This window comes from Eumetopias jubatus, unplaced genomic scaffold (assembly GCF_037043125.1).
Source record: "Eumetopias jubatus isolate StellerSeaLion01/CBP00866 unplaced genomic scaffold, mEumJub1_p1.0 scaffold_1, whole genome shotgun sequence".
Classification (NCBI taxonomy): domain Eukaryota; kingdom Metazoa; phylum Chordata; class Mammalia; order Carnivora; family Otariidae; genus Eumetopias; species Eumetopias jubatus.
In genome coordinates, this window is record NW_028274807.1 from 143,471,618 (window position 1) to 143,485,525 (window position 13,908).

Genomic DNA, 13,908 nt, shown 5'->3' on the forward strand with positions numbered 1-13,908 from the left:
GATAAGGTCTCAGGGGAAGAGAGTAAAGAGAAACAGGAAGGGGAGGAGCTCAGCAAACTTGTAGTTTCAAGAGAGTTCTAGCCTCAGCCTGATCTCATGGGGAGCTCTAGAGGGTGAATTGCACCACAGTCCTCTCCCTGCAGAAGCAAGAGGGTTAGACTATGAAAACACCCACATTAATTTATCATATGCTGCAGGCTGCCTCTGGGGGGTAAGGCTTTCTGGAAATCTCCAGGACAGGCAGCTCTCATCAGCCAAAGGCAGTCCTCCAGAGAAGGGCGAAGGTGTGAGCCCTCAGGACTCAACACTTGTGGCAGCTGGGGTCTGGTGCTGCTGGCTTGGTAAAGGGATCCGGGCAGGGAGCCAGTGACACCAGCTATGGCAGCCAAAATAGTAGGAAATGGAGACTCCGTGGACTGACAGATTATTTAAAGAGCACTTTATATCATATGCAAATCCTATCCCATTATATTGTATTAGAATATACACACCTCGGGCGCCTGGGTGGCTCAGTCGTTAAGTGGCTGCCTTGGGCTCAGGTCATGGTCCCAGGGTCCTGGGATCGAGCCCCGCATCGGGCTCCCTGCTCAGCGGGAAGCCTGCTTCTCCCTCTCCCACTCCCCCTGCTTGTGTTCCCTCTCTCACTGTGTCTCTCTCTCTCAAATAAAATAAATAAATAAATAAATCTTTAAAAAAAAAAAGAATATACACACCTCAAGTCATGGCGCTAAGAGGGCATCATATTGTTCGATTAGATTGGATTACAAGATAAGTCCGGAGGGGAACATGGAGGTCATCCAATTCAGCCCCTTCCTTTTATAGAAGAGTTAGGTCAGAGTCAACTGTACTGAGAACCGGCTCTGATTGCCAGTCCTCTGCTTTTGTTTGAATTCAACCCAACTCCTATCTAGTGAATGCCTGCTATGTGTATGGCACAATTTTAAGTACGGAGCAGAGAATTAGAAAGACAGTAGACTCAGCTTCAGCCTTGGACCTTAGGAATTTACAGTCTATAGAAGATAAGGGAATGGAAGAAAGAAATAAGAATATTATGCTGACCAAAGTTCAGCTCTCACCCCTAGAGCAGTAAGGATTAAGTGTTACGGCACTCGGGGGCAAAAGCGGACACACAGGAGGATGGTTTGTGCTTGTCTCGATGTGATGGGAGGCCTTCATCACAAATCTCCTGAAAAAACACGATATCCTGGCTGCTCTTCTGTTGGGGGATGGGGGTGGAGGTATCACAGAAGATGAATATGCAAGTGGGGTTCTGGGAAAGGGGAGAAAACAAATAGACCAATTAGAATAAGCTATCGCTTTTCAAAGGGGGCATTGAAAGTTTCTTCAGTTCTTAGCCTGGAAGGGCAAATTATTGAAAGTTTTACTTATTAAACATGATTATTTTGCTAAAGGCCAAAGGTTCTACTTTCTGTGAAGAAGAATATTGGGTCCAGCCCATCCTCCCCTTCTAGCGCAGACACGTTTTAGTAAAGGAGTGTTTTCTAAAATCTTTTAGGTTGTCCTGTGCAAGGACATGTATGTTGATCCACCCAGTTAAATCAGTGTGTTGTTTTACTTTTCACTTAAGAGTTTAGGCATTGCCACTTTGGACCAGATCTAAGATTCATTCATTCATTCATTCATTCCTCAACAAAGAATGTGTTGAGAGCCTCGTGTGTAGAAGAATGACAAAAGGGAGTCAGAACCCGCCCTCAGATGTTCATGGTCTGCTTAGATGAGGCAAATAAACATGTGATTATATCAAAATATGATATAGGCTAAAATAAAGCTCTGCCCGGGACATCTAGCCACAAATGGCTTGGGGGATATTCAAGGAAGTTTCTATAAAGAGATTGACCTTAGTGGAAACCTGAAGCCCTAGGGAAGGGGGGTATATCATTCTCTCTTCTCTTCTTTGTCCCATGTATCACTAAAGGAAAATTACCTTTATAATTTTGTTTGTTGATGCTTTGTTCATCTCTCTCCTCCGTCATCCTAGTAAATAGCATTGCTCAACATTTGTGTCATCATTGCTATGGTAAGGAGCCTTTATAGACGTTTTCTTTGCCTTTTTTTTTTTTTTTTAAGTAGGCTCCACACCCCTCGTGGGGTTTGAACTCACAACTCTGAGATCAAGAGTCGCAGGCTGTATGGACTAAGCCAGGCAGGCGCCCTGACATTTTTTTTCTTCTTAACCGGTACTCCACATCAATTTTTTTTTTCCTTCATGGAAAAATAACATAATCTAAAATTCACCCTTTCAACCTTTTTCAAGTGTAGAATTCACTAGCATTAAGTACATTCACAGTGTTGTGCAACCATCCCCATTATCTATTTCCAGAACTTTCTCATCCCCCCTCAACTGAAACTCTGTACCCATTAAACAATAGCCCTCCATCTCTTCATCCCCCAGTCCCTGGCAATCACTCTTCTACTTCCTGTCTCTATGAATTAGTCTATTTTAGGTACCTCATAAATGGAATCATGCAGTGTTTGTCCTCGTGCGACTGCCTTATTTCACTTAACAGAACATTCTTAAGGTTCATCCATGTTGTAACATGTCAGAATTTCATTCCCTTTTAGGCTGGATATCCCCATGAAGTTTAACCACCACATATTAAACCTGCTTATGGACTGGGGCCTTTGTAGGGCTGCCAACCAGTGTAATATGTAAGATTTTTCTACCTCCCAAGAACCAGTTTTGCCCCCCTTGGAGCAACATCACCCCACTGAGAATGCCTGCATTAAAATGTAACCTCAGGCGGGGCCTGAGTGACTCAGTCCATTGAGCATCCGAGTTTTGATTTCTGCCCAGGTCATGATCTCAGGGTTGTGGGATCGAGCCCTGGGCAGGCTCTGAGCTCAGAGCGCAGTCTGCTTGTCCCTCTCCCTCTGCTCTCCCCCTACTCGTGCTTTCTCTCTCTCTCTCTCTCTCTCTCACTATCTCTAAAATCATCAATGAATTAATTAATTTAAGAAATAAATAAAATGAAAGCTCAGTGACCTTGTTGGTCCCGTTCTTCACTGTCCCCAACTGTTAGCACAGGACGTAGCACGTAGCAAGCCCTCAACGGTTATCTGTTGAATACTTCTCAAGCTCTTTCCACAACCCCTCCTTCCTTCTTATTTTAATCTACTATTCTTAAAAATTGCTCTCAGAGTGATCACAGATATATTTTGATGCTCAATGCCTCAGGCTACTCAGCCAGACCTCTCCACCTGCTCATGTCCCCAGCTGCACACGCCCTTCTCAATGGCCCTGTGTTTCTCTCTTTAACAGAAGTGAAAGATTACGAGCCTCCATTTGGCTCCAAGGTGCGGGAGCATCCCTGTGTTGAGAGCATGAAAGACAACGTGCTGAGAGACCGAGGGCGACCAGAAATCCCCAGCTCCTGGCTCAACCACCAGGTAAGGAGTGGCCGTTTGGAGGGGAGAATAAGATTTATCTGAAGCAGCCTCGGAAGGAGGAGAGAATTTTAGGTTATTGGGCTTCAATCTGAGGGCAGGTCCCTTTGTGTTCTGTGATCCTGTTAGGGTTTGTTTATTAAGAAAATTTCATCAACAGGTGTGGACCTGTTCTTCTAAGTTCCAACCAGCAGGTAGATACTCCATTCAAAGAGGGCTCTCAAGCAATCATTGGAAGGGCATTTGTCCCACTATGCAAGCCCGCTTGTTTCTGGGTTAAAATATTTTGTTTGCATCCTCTGCCCCTCACCCCCAAGCCTTTGCGTAGAGTGCTTTTGTTTTGTTCCCTTCTGGGTTCCAAATATTTTCTCCTGGGAATCTTCCCCTCTAGAAGGAAATACTTAGCAGAGTGAGAAGTAAGCAGAGTTTGTCAGCCAGCTGGACTAGGGCGGGGGGGGGGGGCGCACTGCCGTGTGCTCAGGGCCATATGTGGGCTGGGCGCACAGAGTTTGCAAAGAGGAGGCCAGTTCGGGAATAAAAGAAAGCCAAGAGAAGTAGGAAAGTGCAAGTGAACAAATAGGAAATGTGTTTGTGGGGAACATCTTCATGGCTGCCGCTTTTTTCCTTTCAAGAGACAGTAGGTAAGGCCAGCTATGGAAGGACAGCGGTTCTGGACTTAACAGGGTGAGGGAGAACTATCCAACTTCTTTGCTTGGGAGCATTTTGATGAGGGCAGTGGTCAGAGAAAAAGAAGAAAGCGGTGGGCGGCAGGGCCATGTGACATACCCCGGAGACAGCGTGAAGAAAGAACAAGAGAGAACAGTGCACTCCTCTCTCACTGACAGAGCTGATCTTTCTACGGAGTAAATTGTTTTATTGCCTCCTTTGGAAGAATTCCCTTATCCAGTCAAGGCTGGGACTAAGTCATAGGTTTTCCTCAGGGCCAGGCAAATTGAGATAAGAAACAGAAACAACAAATCACGCACAATCAGGAAGACAGATGGAGCAGGAAGCCCGGTCTGTGCCAATCCTGGCCTGGAGCCACTTCAGCAGACAGACCCTAATAAAGTCCGTGGAGAGAGCATGAACCAGGCCACGGTAGCCCAGGGCTTCCCCCCGGGGTTTCGGGCAAAGTCTCTCTGACTGAAAAATGCAAGACTGCTCTGTGTTACCTCTGAAATCAGAAGACCCTGGTGTTATTTCTCTCAGACTCTGTTGCCTCCTCCGCTGTACAGTTCTTGTAATGAAGCCATTATTCATGATGATAAAATTCTGGAAAGAATTTGCATAATACATTTTTTTCTCTTAATGAGATTTGTTGCCCTATTGATTTCAAGTTAATGCTTAATATTTAATTTAATTTACTGCCTGTAATTACAGTGCCAGAGTAAAATAAATGTTACTTGTGTACCAACAATACCACTCCACTCTTAACAGGCCATCAATCAATACCGTCAATTAGGTGAATTATACAATTAACTCAACATCATGAATTCACTCACAGGTCGGGAAGGGAGGGAGAGGCTCCTAGGTGTGTTGGGAAAGTTATTGGTAGTAGATGTTGAAGGGGAAAGTACTGGGATATATCCGGTCCACCTGGGCCACTTGTGTGACGAATCACCAGTGACCATGCAAGCTTCTAATTGCCAGGAGCACGCTCTAGTTCTGCCCATCTGTTTACCCCCTGCCTGCTTTATTGCAAAAAAAGGGCTTGAAATGATAAAAATATTTGCAATGCAAAACAAAAATTACAGCCGTGGGAGAAGACCCTTGCCACCATACTGGGCAGCATTTCCTGGATGGGCCTTTCGAATGGGGCCTTCATGGGGTTGGACTAAACCCTCTGACATAGCCTAGAGTCTAGCCCAGCTGACCCACAAAACAGCTGCTTCTGAAGTGCGGCTTGATGTTGCTGGGGGGCAGTGGGGCCCTGGGCACCACCCTTGGCACCAGTTGGAAGCTTGGACTTTACAAGATAAAACCAGACTAAAGCCTAGACTTCGCTCTGATTGCGGTATTCAGTGCTGTTTAAATAGAAATGCGTCTATGATCCCAACTATAAGGTACCCTAGAGAGGCAAAACCACAGAGGCATTAAGATCTGTGGTCTCCAGGGGCTCAAGGAAGGGAGGAAGAAGAAGGGGTGGTGGGGCACGGGTGATTTTTAGGACAGGGAACTTACTGTGTGGGATACTATAATGGTGCGTACAGGTCGTTGTACATTTGTCAGAACCCCTAACGCGTACCTCAACATAAACTGTGGACTTTGGTTGGGAGTGATGTGTCAGTGTTGGTTCATTGATTGGAACAAATATACCACACGGATGCAAGATGTCCGTGGTGGGCGGGAGGAGGTATGTGGAAACCTCTGTGCTTTCCACTTAATTTTGCTATGAACCTAAAACCACCCAAAACAAGAACACCAGAAAGTGCTCTAAAAAAATTAGGGCAAGGGTGACAGGGCATTAGGGGCCACTCCTCGTGGGAATTTTCCAGTATTGGGGCTGCTACTGTGCCCCAGAGGCCTACTGGAGAGGCCTTACTGTGACCAAACGTGCTGGCTCTCCCATTTCACGACCTGTCGTGATCAAATGGCGCCCGAGAGCAAATGGGTGCAGCAGGCTTCCAGGACAGTGCATGCCCCTCGGTTCCACAGACAAGTGGCTGCCCCCCCACCGGCCACCCCCTCCAGCGGGTGCTCAGTGGGATGTGGGCACGCACAGGCTCCTTGGCACCCAGCCTGCCCTGCAGGAGCAAGGGCAGCGGGCCGCCCTGCCGTCCGTGGAGCCCCGCAGACCAGCAGCTCAGGGGGTCTGTGCCTTCTCTCCCACTGCAGGGCATCCAGACGGTGTGCGAGACTCTGACCGAGTGCTGGGACCACGACCCCGAGGCCCGGCTCACGGCCCAGTGCGTGGCGGAGCGCTTCAGCGAACTGGAGCACCTGGACAGGCTCTCAGGGAGGAGCTGCTCCGAGGAGAAGATCCCGGAAGATGGCTCACCGAACACTACCAAATAGCTCTTCTGGGGCAGGCTGGCCTACGTCTGAAGGGGCTGCCCCTGTCACCAAAGAACAGAGGCAGCAGGAGGCTGCCCCTGAACCTGAAGCAATGCTTCCTGGAAGCCCAGGGGGTCACTGCCCTCCCTATAAGCCAGTGGGCATGAGCAGAACCACCAGCAGCCGGGAGTGGGTGACATGAAGCATTCTAGGCCTTTGACATTGTCATAGGATAAGCTGTGTTAGCACTTCCTCAGGAAATGATATTGATTTTTACAATAGCCAATAACATTTGCACTTTATTAATGCCTGTATATAAATATGGAATAGCTCTGTTTTATATATATCTATATATGTCTATATCTATATATATATACAGCCATACTCTGGAAAGAGACAAGGAAAATAAAATCAAATATCCCAAGAAATTGGTTTGTTTGGAGAGCTCCGGAACCAGGCACAGAAGGAAGGGGATCCGAGACAGCATTAGCACTTGACAATCAACACGTGCGCTGGTTTTCTGCCTACACGAGGTGAGGGCTCTGCATTAGGAGGGGGCTCCGAGTCTCAAGAGCCTGCTGTGGCCACGTTGCACTCGCTTTTGCAAAATAGTAATTCCCTGCACGGTGGGTTGGGGGGGGGGACTTTTCTGGCTATGGAGCCAATTATAGTCACACTGTTTGGGGACCAGATGCTGGGGTTCCTGCGTGCCACTGTGTCTCCTGGACTTTTCACTTGAGCTTCAAGCCCACATCTGGTTTGTGAGCCACCTTCCTCAACCAGCTCAGAAACCCTGTCCCGTCTCTAAGAGCTTAAAAGTTTTGAGCCCCATTTTTTTTTTTTTTACCTTCGCAGGCTTCACGGGCATAAAAATCAGGACAAATTTCCCCATTTATGAAATGGCCACATATTCTACTAAGGAGAGACCATTCTTTCTTTCCTTTAATCCCCATCCTCTGCTTCCTGCCCCCATACCCATGTTACTATTCTCCCATGCTACTTTCCCTAAAGGGAACAAATCTCCCTTCCAGGGTTCATTGTGTTGAGTTTCTCATCAGGCTTGGTTTGAATCTCTAGCTTTCTATGCAAACACCGGTGGATTCCATCTGTCTGGGCTCCTGAACGCTCAGGTACATTTTGGCCTAGTCAGAAGGATTCTGCCATGGTCAGAACTGTTTCCTCAGGCACTCTGAACATGTGTTTTGCTTGGCCAGAACGGCGTTTGACAAAATTGAGCCACTTTTTAAATATTTGGAGATTTTGAAGAAAAAAAAAATCTGGATCCCGCAAGTGAGGATAGATAGCGGATGGTTTTCACATTTCCCCAGTCCATTACTCACAGAACGAAGGTGTGGACCCACTTATAAAGCTGCTTTACTTCTCGACGTAAACATTTGCATTTTCCACTGCCCGCCCCACCCCAGTCTGGGAATTAAACCCGCCCCTAAGCAAGGCCTTTTGTAAGAAATGTACTTTCCATCAGTCATTCTCTGGCTATATGAGTTCAAGTCCCTCCCTTTTCCTAGTCTGGCGTTAAGATTTGAAGTTGGTTTTTTTTTTTTTTTGGACTGTAGGGGACCCCCTCTAAGTGGTCCCAGGTAAACCAAATCTATTTTTGTCTATATATTAAGAGCTTTCCCCCCACCCCTGCATTAGGGAGGGCGGCTCTTACCTAGAACCTTCTGCCACGGTTATCTTTCTCTCCACCATACCAGCTTTCCCGCCCTTTGCAGAATTTGCCAGCGAGGACTTGAATGTGGGACCCAAGAATCCCATTTACAGTTAGAAAGACTGTGTCCACATGGGCAAGAACAAAGAATGAGCTTTAATACTCCATAGGAACTCGTTAATCCACAAATACGTGTTAATGCTGCAAAAAAAAAAAATCTTTTTCTAAAATGTTTTGAAGCTACCTATTTTCAGCCAACTAGGAATATAAGAGAGGACTGGCAGTGAGTAGATCAGTTCCATTTGGATTTTGGAAGATCTCATCTCATTGAAGTTTTAGCAGATACGCTGAGATTTGGGATTAGGTGAATCTCGTAGGCACCTTGCTCAGTGGGTGTGGGCTGAGAGAGTTCAGGACAGCTTGCCCCCAATACCATGGAAGGGCCCAGAAATTCCATGCACCTTAGGGCTTGTCAATGCTGTCCCAATAGCTGTTGCTCATCGACCTCTAGTGGTGAATTTCTAGAATACTGATCCATTAATGGGATTTTCCAAGATTCAGAAGAGCTTTATCACTTCTGGGGGGTCATCAGCCTAAACTGGAATGTAGTGTCAGATGATACTGTGGCTTGTTTTATTTCTTATTTCTTTGTCAAGAAAAAGACCAAGGAATAACATTCTGTAGTTCCTAAAAATACTGATTTTTTTTTTTTTTTTACTACTATACATAAAGGGAAAGTTTTATTCTTTTATGGAACACTTCAGCAGTACTCATGTATTAAAATAGGAATGTGAATGCTATATACTCTTCTTATATCAAATGTCTCAAGCACTTATTTTCATTCTATGCATTGTTTGTCTTTTATATAAATAAAATGTTTATTAGATGGAATAAAGCAAAAATACTCAGGTCAGCTTCCTGCCTCCTGATCCCATTCATCGTAATTAAGCCATTTAACCTCAAAACTTGGTTATTCTACAGTCTATGCAGGAAAAGTCACAAGACAGATTCTCTCCAAATTTCCCATATTGTCTCCTTCAACTGACAGTCTCGAGTCCTTTAAAAAAAAAAAAAAAAAGCAATCGCAAAAAGATCCATAATATGAGATGTAGCAGATGCCATTGGTGGGTGGGGCATGAAGTCTCTACGTCTCCCGGCCTCCATCTTGCCTGTCCCAGGAACTGCCTCCATCCACATGACTGCTTCTTCCAGGGCTTGGCACAGCCAACGCGGCTGCTGAGAGCTCATGTCTGTTTCTTATATCTTCTTCTTCCCTCACATAGCAGGCCGTTGACTATATCTTTTTGATTTCTGTCATGTGTCATAGTTCCTCCCTCTTCCTTTCTACTTAGCCACAGCATCCTGCTTGGGGATTTTAATCAGTTTATCTGCATCACCAGATGAATGTGCCTTAGGCAGTTGGTTCCAGGTCATTGTTTGAAGGGTTTCTGGTAACAATGTATATAATTTGCTGCCCAAACTTTGGGCTACCTGTTTTGGAATCTGAGAGATTCTCTGGTTTCTTCTAAGTTATCAACTGAGTTCTAAATAGTGAAGATTCTAAATATTTAATGTAATAATGCTGAGGTTTAGAAACCTCAGCATTACTGACATTCTGCATTGGATAATTCTTTGTTTGGGGAATGGGCCTGTCCTGTGCATTGCAGGCAGATTTCCTGACACCCACCCCACAGCTGTGACAACCAAAAATGTCACCAAACATTGCCAAATGTCCCCGAGGGGATGAAATTGCTCCCAGCTGAGAATCACTGAGCTAGATGATATTGTCCTATACTACTGTGGGCGTGAGTGATCGTCCTGTCTTCACTGGTAGCTTGGCAATTTTAGTGGTTACTTGCTCCACCATTTACCAGCCATGTGACCTGAGTAAATAACTTACCCTCTCCATGCCTCAGTTTAATTATATGTAAAGTGGGTAAAATATGTAAAACAGGTCTCATCCTATACAAGATACCATTGTGATGGGAATACATGCAAAGATTTTTCGAATTGTCTTGAACTTGGAAAGCCTGAAATGCATATTGGCCAACATTAAGTTGGGTTAGTACACCAATGACTTCTTTCACAAAGAGGTAGATTTTGAGGTAGACCCTAGAAAGCACTTACAACACAGAAGAGATCTGGGCACATGCTACAGACCTGTAGAACAGGGAAGTTTCTGTCCCCCTGTATTGACAATCTGAGGAGAACGCTCATTCACTACCTGCTGTGTCATCACATTTAATCCCCCACTAGTTCCCTGAGGTAGATATTGTGCCCATTTTACAGATGAGAAGTCATGCCGAGAGAACTCAAGAAAGAAGCCTAGTGTCTCACAGATGCAGAATCTGGGTGCAAGGCCAAATTTTCCTAGAATTTAGAATAATTTGGAATAATAATTTGGAATCATGCTCGGTGCTTTTCTCCACCTTGTATTGTTTCCTGAGGAAACTGGCTTGCCCAGTGGAATGAGAGGCCTCACCATGATGAAATGTTCTATTCCATCTACACACGGCATGGTCATTGTTCTCATCTCTCCGTCATGGATCTGTTTGCTCAGTGGAGGCATCTCTATTGTCCGCTTGCTCTCCACTCACATGATAAATGTTGTCTAAAGCCTTGATGAGAACGATTGAAAGATGAATGAATATGTATGGACAGCGTTGCCTAATGGGTGAAATGTACACTGGTACTTCAGATGACTTCAGATTGTGCCAACCCTTAAGAACATGGTTTTAGTGGGTCTATTTTTATTTTAACATGCAGTAGGGGGGAAAAAAAAACACACCTTAAGCCCAGGGTTTCACAAATGTGAATCTGAATTAATCACTAACATGTATTTGTATTCAGAAGCAATCAAACACTATTCTCTGTTTTACCTTCTTTATCTGCTTTAATCGTCACCACAAACCTGCGAGGTAGCCTTACCTCCATGTTAGCGATGAGGACACTGAGGCAGACAGTGATTTATTCTTAAGAGTTCCACAGTTGGCAATCTTTAGGCTGGGATTTGAACTGAAGCCATGAGACTCCAGAGCCCACACTCCCTCCTTGAACACAAAATAAAGCTAGTGTAAGACAGCATGGGGGAGCCTCTGGCATGCTCCAGATCCTGATTCTTCGTTAGCCTAAAATATGGAAGAGGAAAATGTAGTTTGCACTGGAGGGGAGGGAGTTGGCCATAAGGGAGCCCAGAGAGAGAAAGTCATTCCTCAAAGGCACATGGACTCTGGGCTCCAGCCCAAGCGCTTCAGCCAAAACAGGAGCCAAGGTCTTCTGATCCCCTTCGCAGGCTCTGTTCTGCCGAGGTTATTTCAGTGCTGGCTACTGCAAGGTCAGGAGCCTTCCTGGTTGGCAGTGAGTCTCCAAGTGCCCTCAGCAGGGACGCGGGTTCTCACACCGGTCACCAGCTTTCGAATGCAGGCACTCTTTGTGCTCAGGAGGTTCTGTTTTATGGCGGTGGGTTTTGTTGTAAGCTCCCTTTGCAGATGGCACACTGAGGCTGCGGTCCTGAGGGAAATCCCTCCCCTAGGTGACAGACAGGAAACTTTTCATTTCAACTAGTCCGTCCACCCTTGTTCACAAAAGTCGTCGCAATTAACATCTGCTCATTCTGTTCATTTTCTTCCTGAAATAGGCCTTCTAATCATCGCTTATCACATTTCCAATTACTTTTTTTTTTCTTGAATAATTATAGCTCCAGACTATGGGTTTGGGGCCACAGCTCCCAGGCATTTTGCAACCTGTGCTGATAAAGACGAGATTATGAACTTTTCCACGTGACATGGCCTGCCAATCAGCCTCATACAACGAATTTCATTCTAGTACCCCCCTGATCTTTGCTGCATTTAAAAATAACTTAACATTGGGTAGGGTATGTGCTATGGTGAGCGCTGTGAATTGTGCAAGACTGTTGAATCACAGATCTGTACTTCTGTAACAAATAATGCAACATATGTTAAGAAAAAAGAAAAAGAAGAAGATAACAGGAGGAGAAGAATGAAGGGGAGTAAGTCAGAGGGGGAGATGATCCATGAGAGACGATGGACTCTGAAAAACAAACTGAGGGTTCTAGAGGGGAGGAGGGTAGGGGGATGGGTTAGCCTGGTGATGGGTATTAAAGAGGGCACGTTCTGCGTGGAGCACTGGGTGTTATGCACAAACAATGAATCATGGAACACTACATCAAAAACTAATGATGTAATATATGATGATTAACATAACAATAAAAAATTAAAAAAATAATACTCTTCCCATTTTAATTAAGCTAAACTTGCACACACTGTGAAATGCTCACACTCTTTCACTCATGCACGTGCGCATGCGTGTGCACCACACACACACACACACGCACACGCACACGCGCACACACACACAAGTGGTCCTTAAAAATCTCTTCTGTAGGGGCACCTGGGTGGCTCAGTCGTTAAGTGTCTGCCTTTGGCTCAGGTCATGATCCCAGGGTCCTGGGATCGAGCCCTGCATGGGGCTCCCTGCTCAGCGGGAAGCCTGCTTCTCCCTCTCCCACTCCCCCTGCTTGTGTTCCCTCTCTCGCTGTGTCTCTCTCTGTCAAATAAATAAACAAAATCTTTAAAAAAATCACTTCTGTATGCAGTCACACAGTAAACAACAGAATAACCATAGCCCGTATGCCATCAAGTCATCAAAAAAGATAAAATGCTTTTGAATTTTCATGTTTTGTCTAATTGTTCATAACAAAATCATTAAAATTGAGACCTCTAGAGCCAGACCCCCTCGGTTCAAATCCCAGTTCTGCCACCAACTAGCTGTGTGACTTTGTGCAAGCCCCTCAACCGTTTTATTCCTTTGGCTTCTTAATGTGTAAAATGGGGGAAGTGATAGAACCTACCTGTGAGACTAGTAAGAATTGCTACAAGAATAGAGTTCCTATTTTAAAAGCCGTTAGAACAGAGCTTGGGGCACATTAGCACCAGTTGTTAGGATGATAATGATCATTTTTTTTTTCCATTCTACTCTAAAATGAAGCCGTGTTGTAATATTTTGCAGACATAGAGTTCCCCAAATTTGGGGGCAAAATGGACTCTTGAGGACAATGAGTCATATAGATCTGTAACTGTGAGCAGACCACTCCATATCCTGGAAGGGACCATTTTCACTCGGTGTGCCTGTCATGGCTGTGGTGGTAAATACAGGGCTCTGGGAGACAGGTAATCTTGGGGTTTAGTCTAGCTTCACCAACCACCACCCTGTTCTTCTGTGACTTTAGTCTCCTGCTCTTGTGCCCCACCTGAGACCCCTCCCCTCCCTGTCCTGCCTACATTAGGAAGCTGGAGAAAAATCAAATGACACACTAAGTAAAAATACATGGGAAAAGTACTAGATATCATTGATGCAAGATAGAATGTATTACCTTTTTGGGGGCATGGATAGATACCCTGAAACTTTGCTGGAACATTAGATTCTCATTCATTAACAACATTATATATGTATATGGTAATCATCCTAGCAACCGTATGAAGTAGGGATTATTTTCCCCATTTTTGCAGCTAAGGAAATTGACGTAAGTATCTTACGCACGTTTACAGTTTGCATCCAGGCTCTCTCAGTACGATCCGTCCACTCCTCCAAGCTGTTTCATCCATATTTCTTTCCTTCATTCAGCATACGTTAGTTGAATGCAAAGTGGTGTACCATCCAAGATCTGCTTGCATCTTGAAAGCAAGAGCTATGTGTTACCCAGTATTTTATATCAGCAGTTGGCACAGAGGGGAGCACATAACAATTGTTCAATAATTTCCGCTGAGAGAAGAAAAGAGACTCTTGGCCTTTAGAAGTTCACAATCTAACTGAGGAGACAT

General features: G+C 45.1%; 1 protein-coding gene across 2 annotated transcripts in view; it reads left to right on the plus strand.

Moving 5' to 3' along the window:
* The window catches only part of TGFBR2 (transforming growth factor beta receptor 2), an 89,391-nt gene extending 80,410 nt beyond the window's left edge, over positions 1-8,981 (plus strand). For both annotated transcript variants that reach the window (XM_028107073.2, XM_028107074.2), the window contains exons 6-7: positions 3,281-3,408; positions 6,241-8,981. In XM_028107073.2, coding sequence (XP_027962874.1) covers positions 3,281-3,408; positions 6,241-6,420 — 308 coding nt within the window. In that variant the 3' untranslated portion in view covers positions 6,421-8,981. The remainder of the gene's footprint in view (positions 1-3,280; positions 3,409-6,240) is intronic.
* Positions 8,982-13,908: the final 4,927 nt, after the last annotated feature.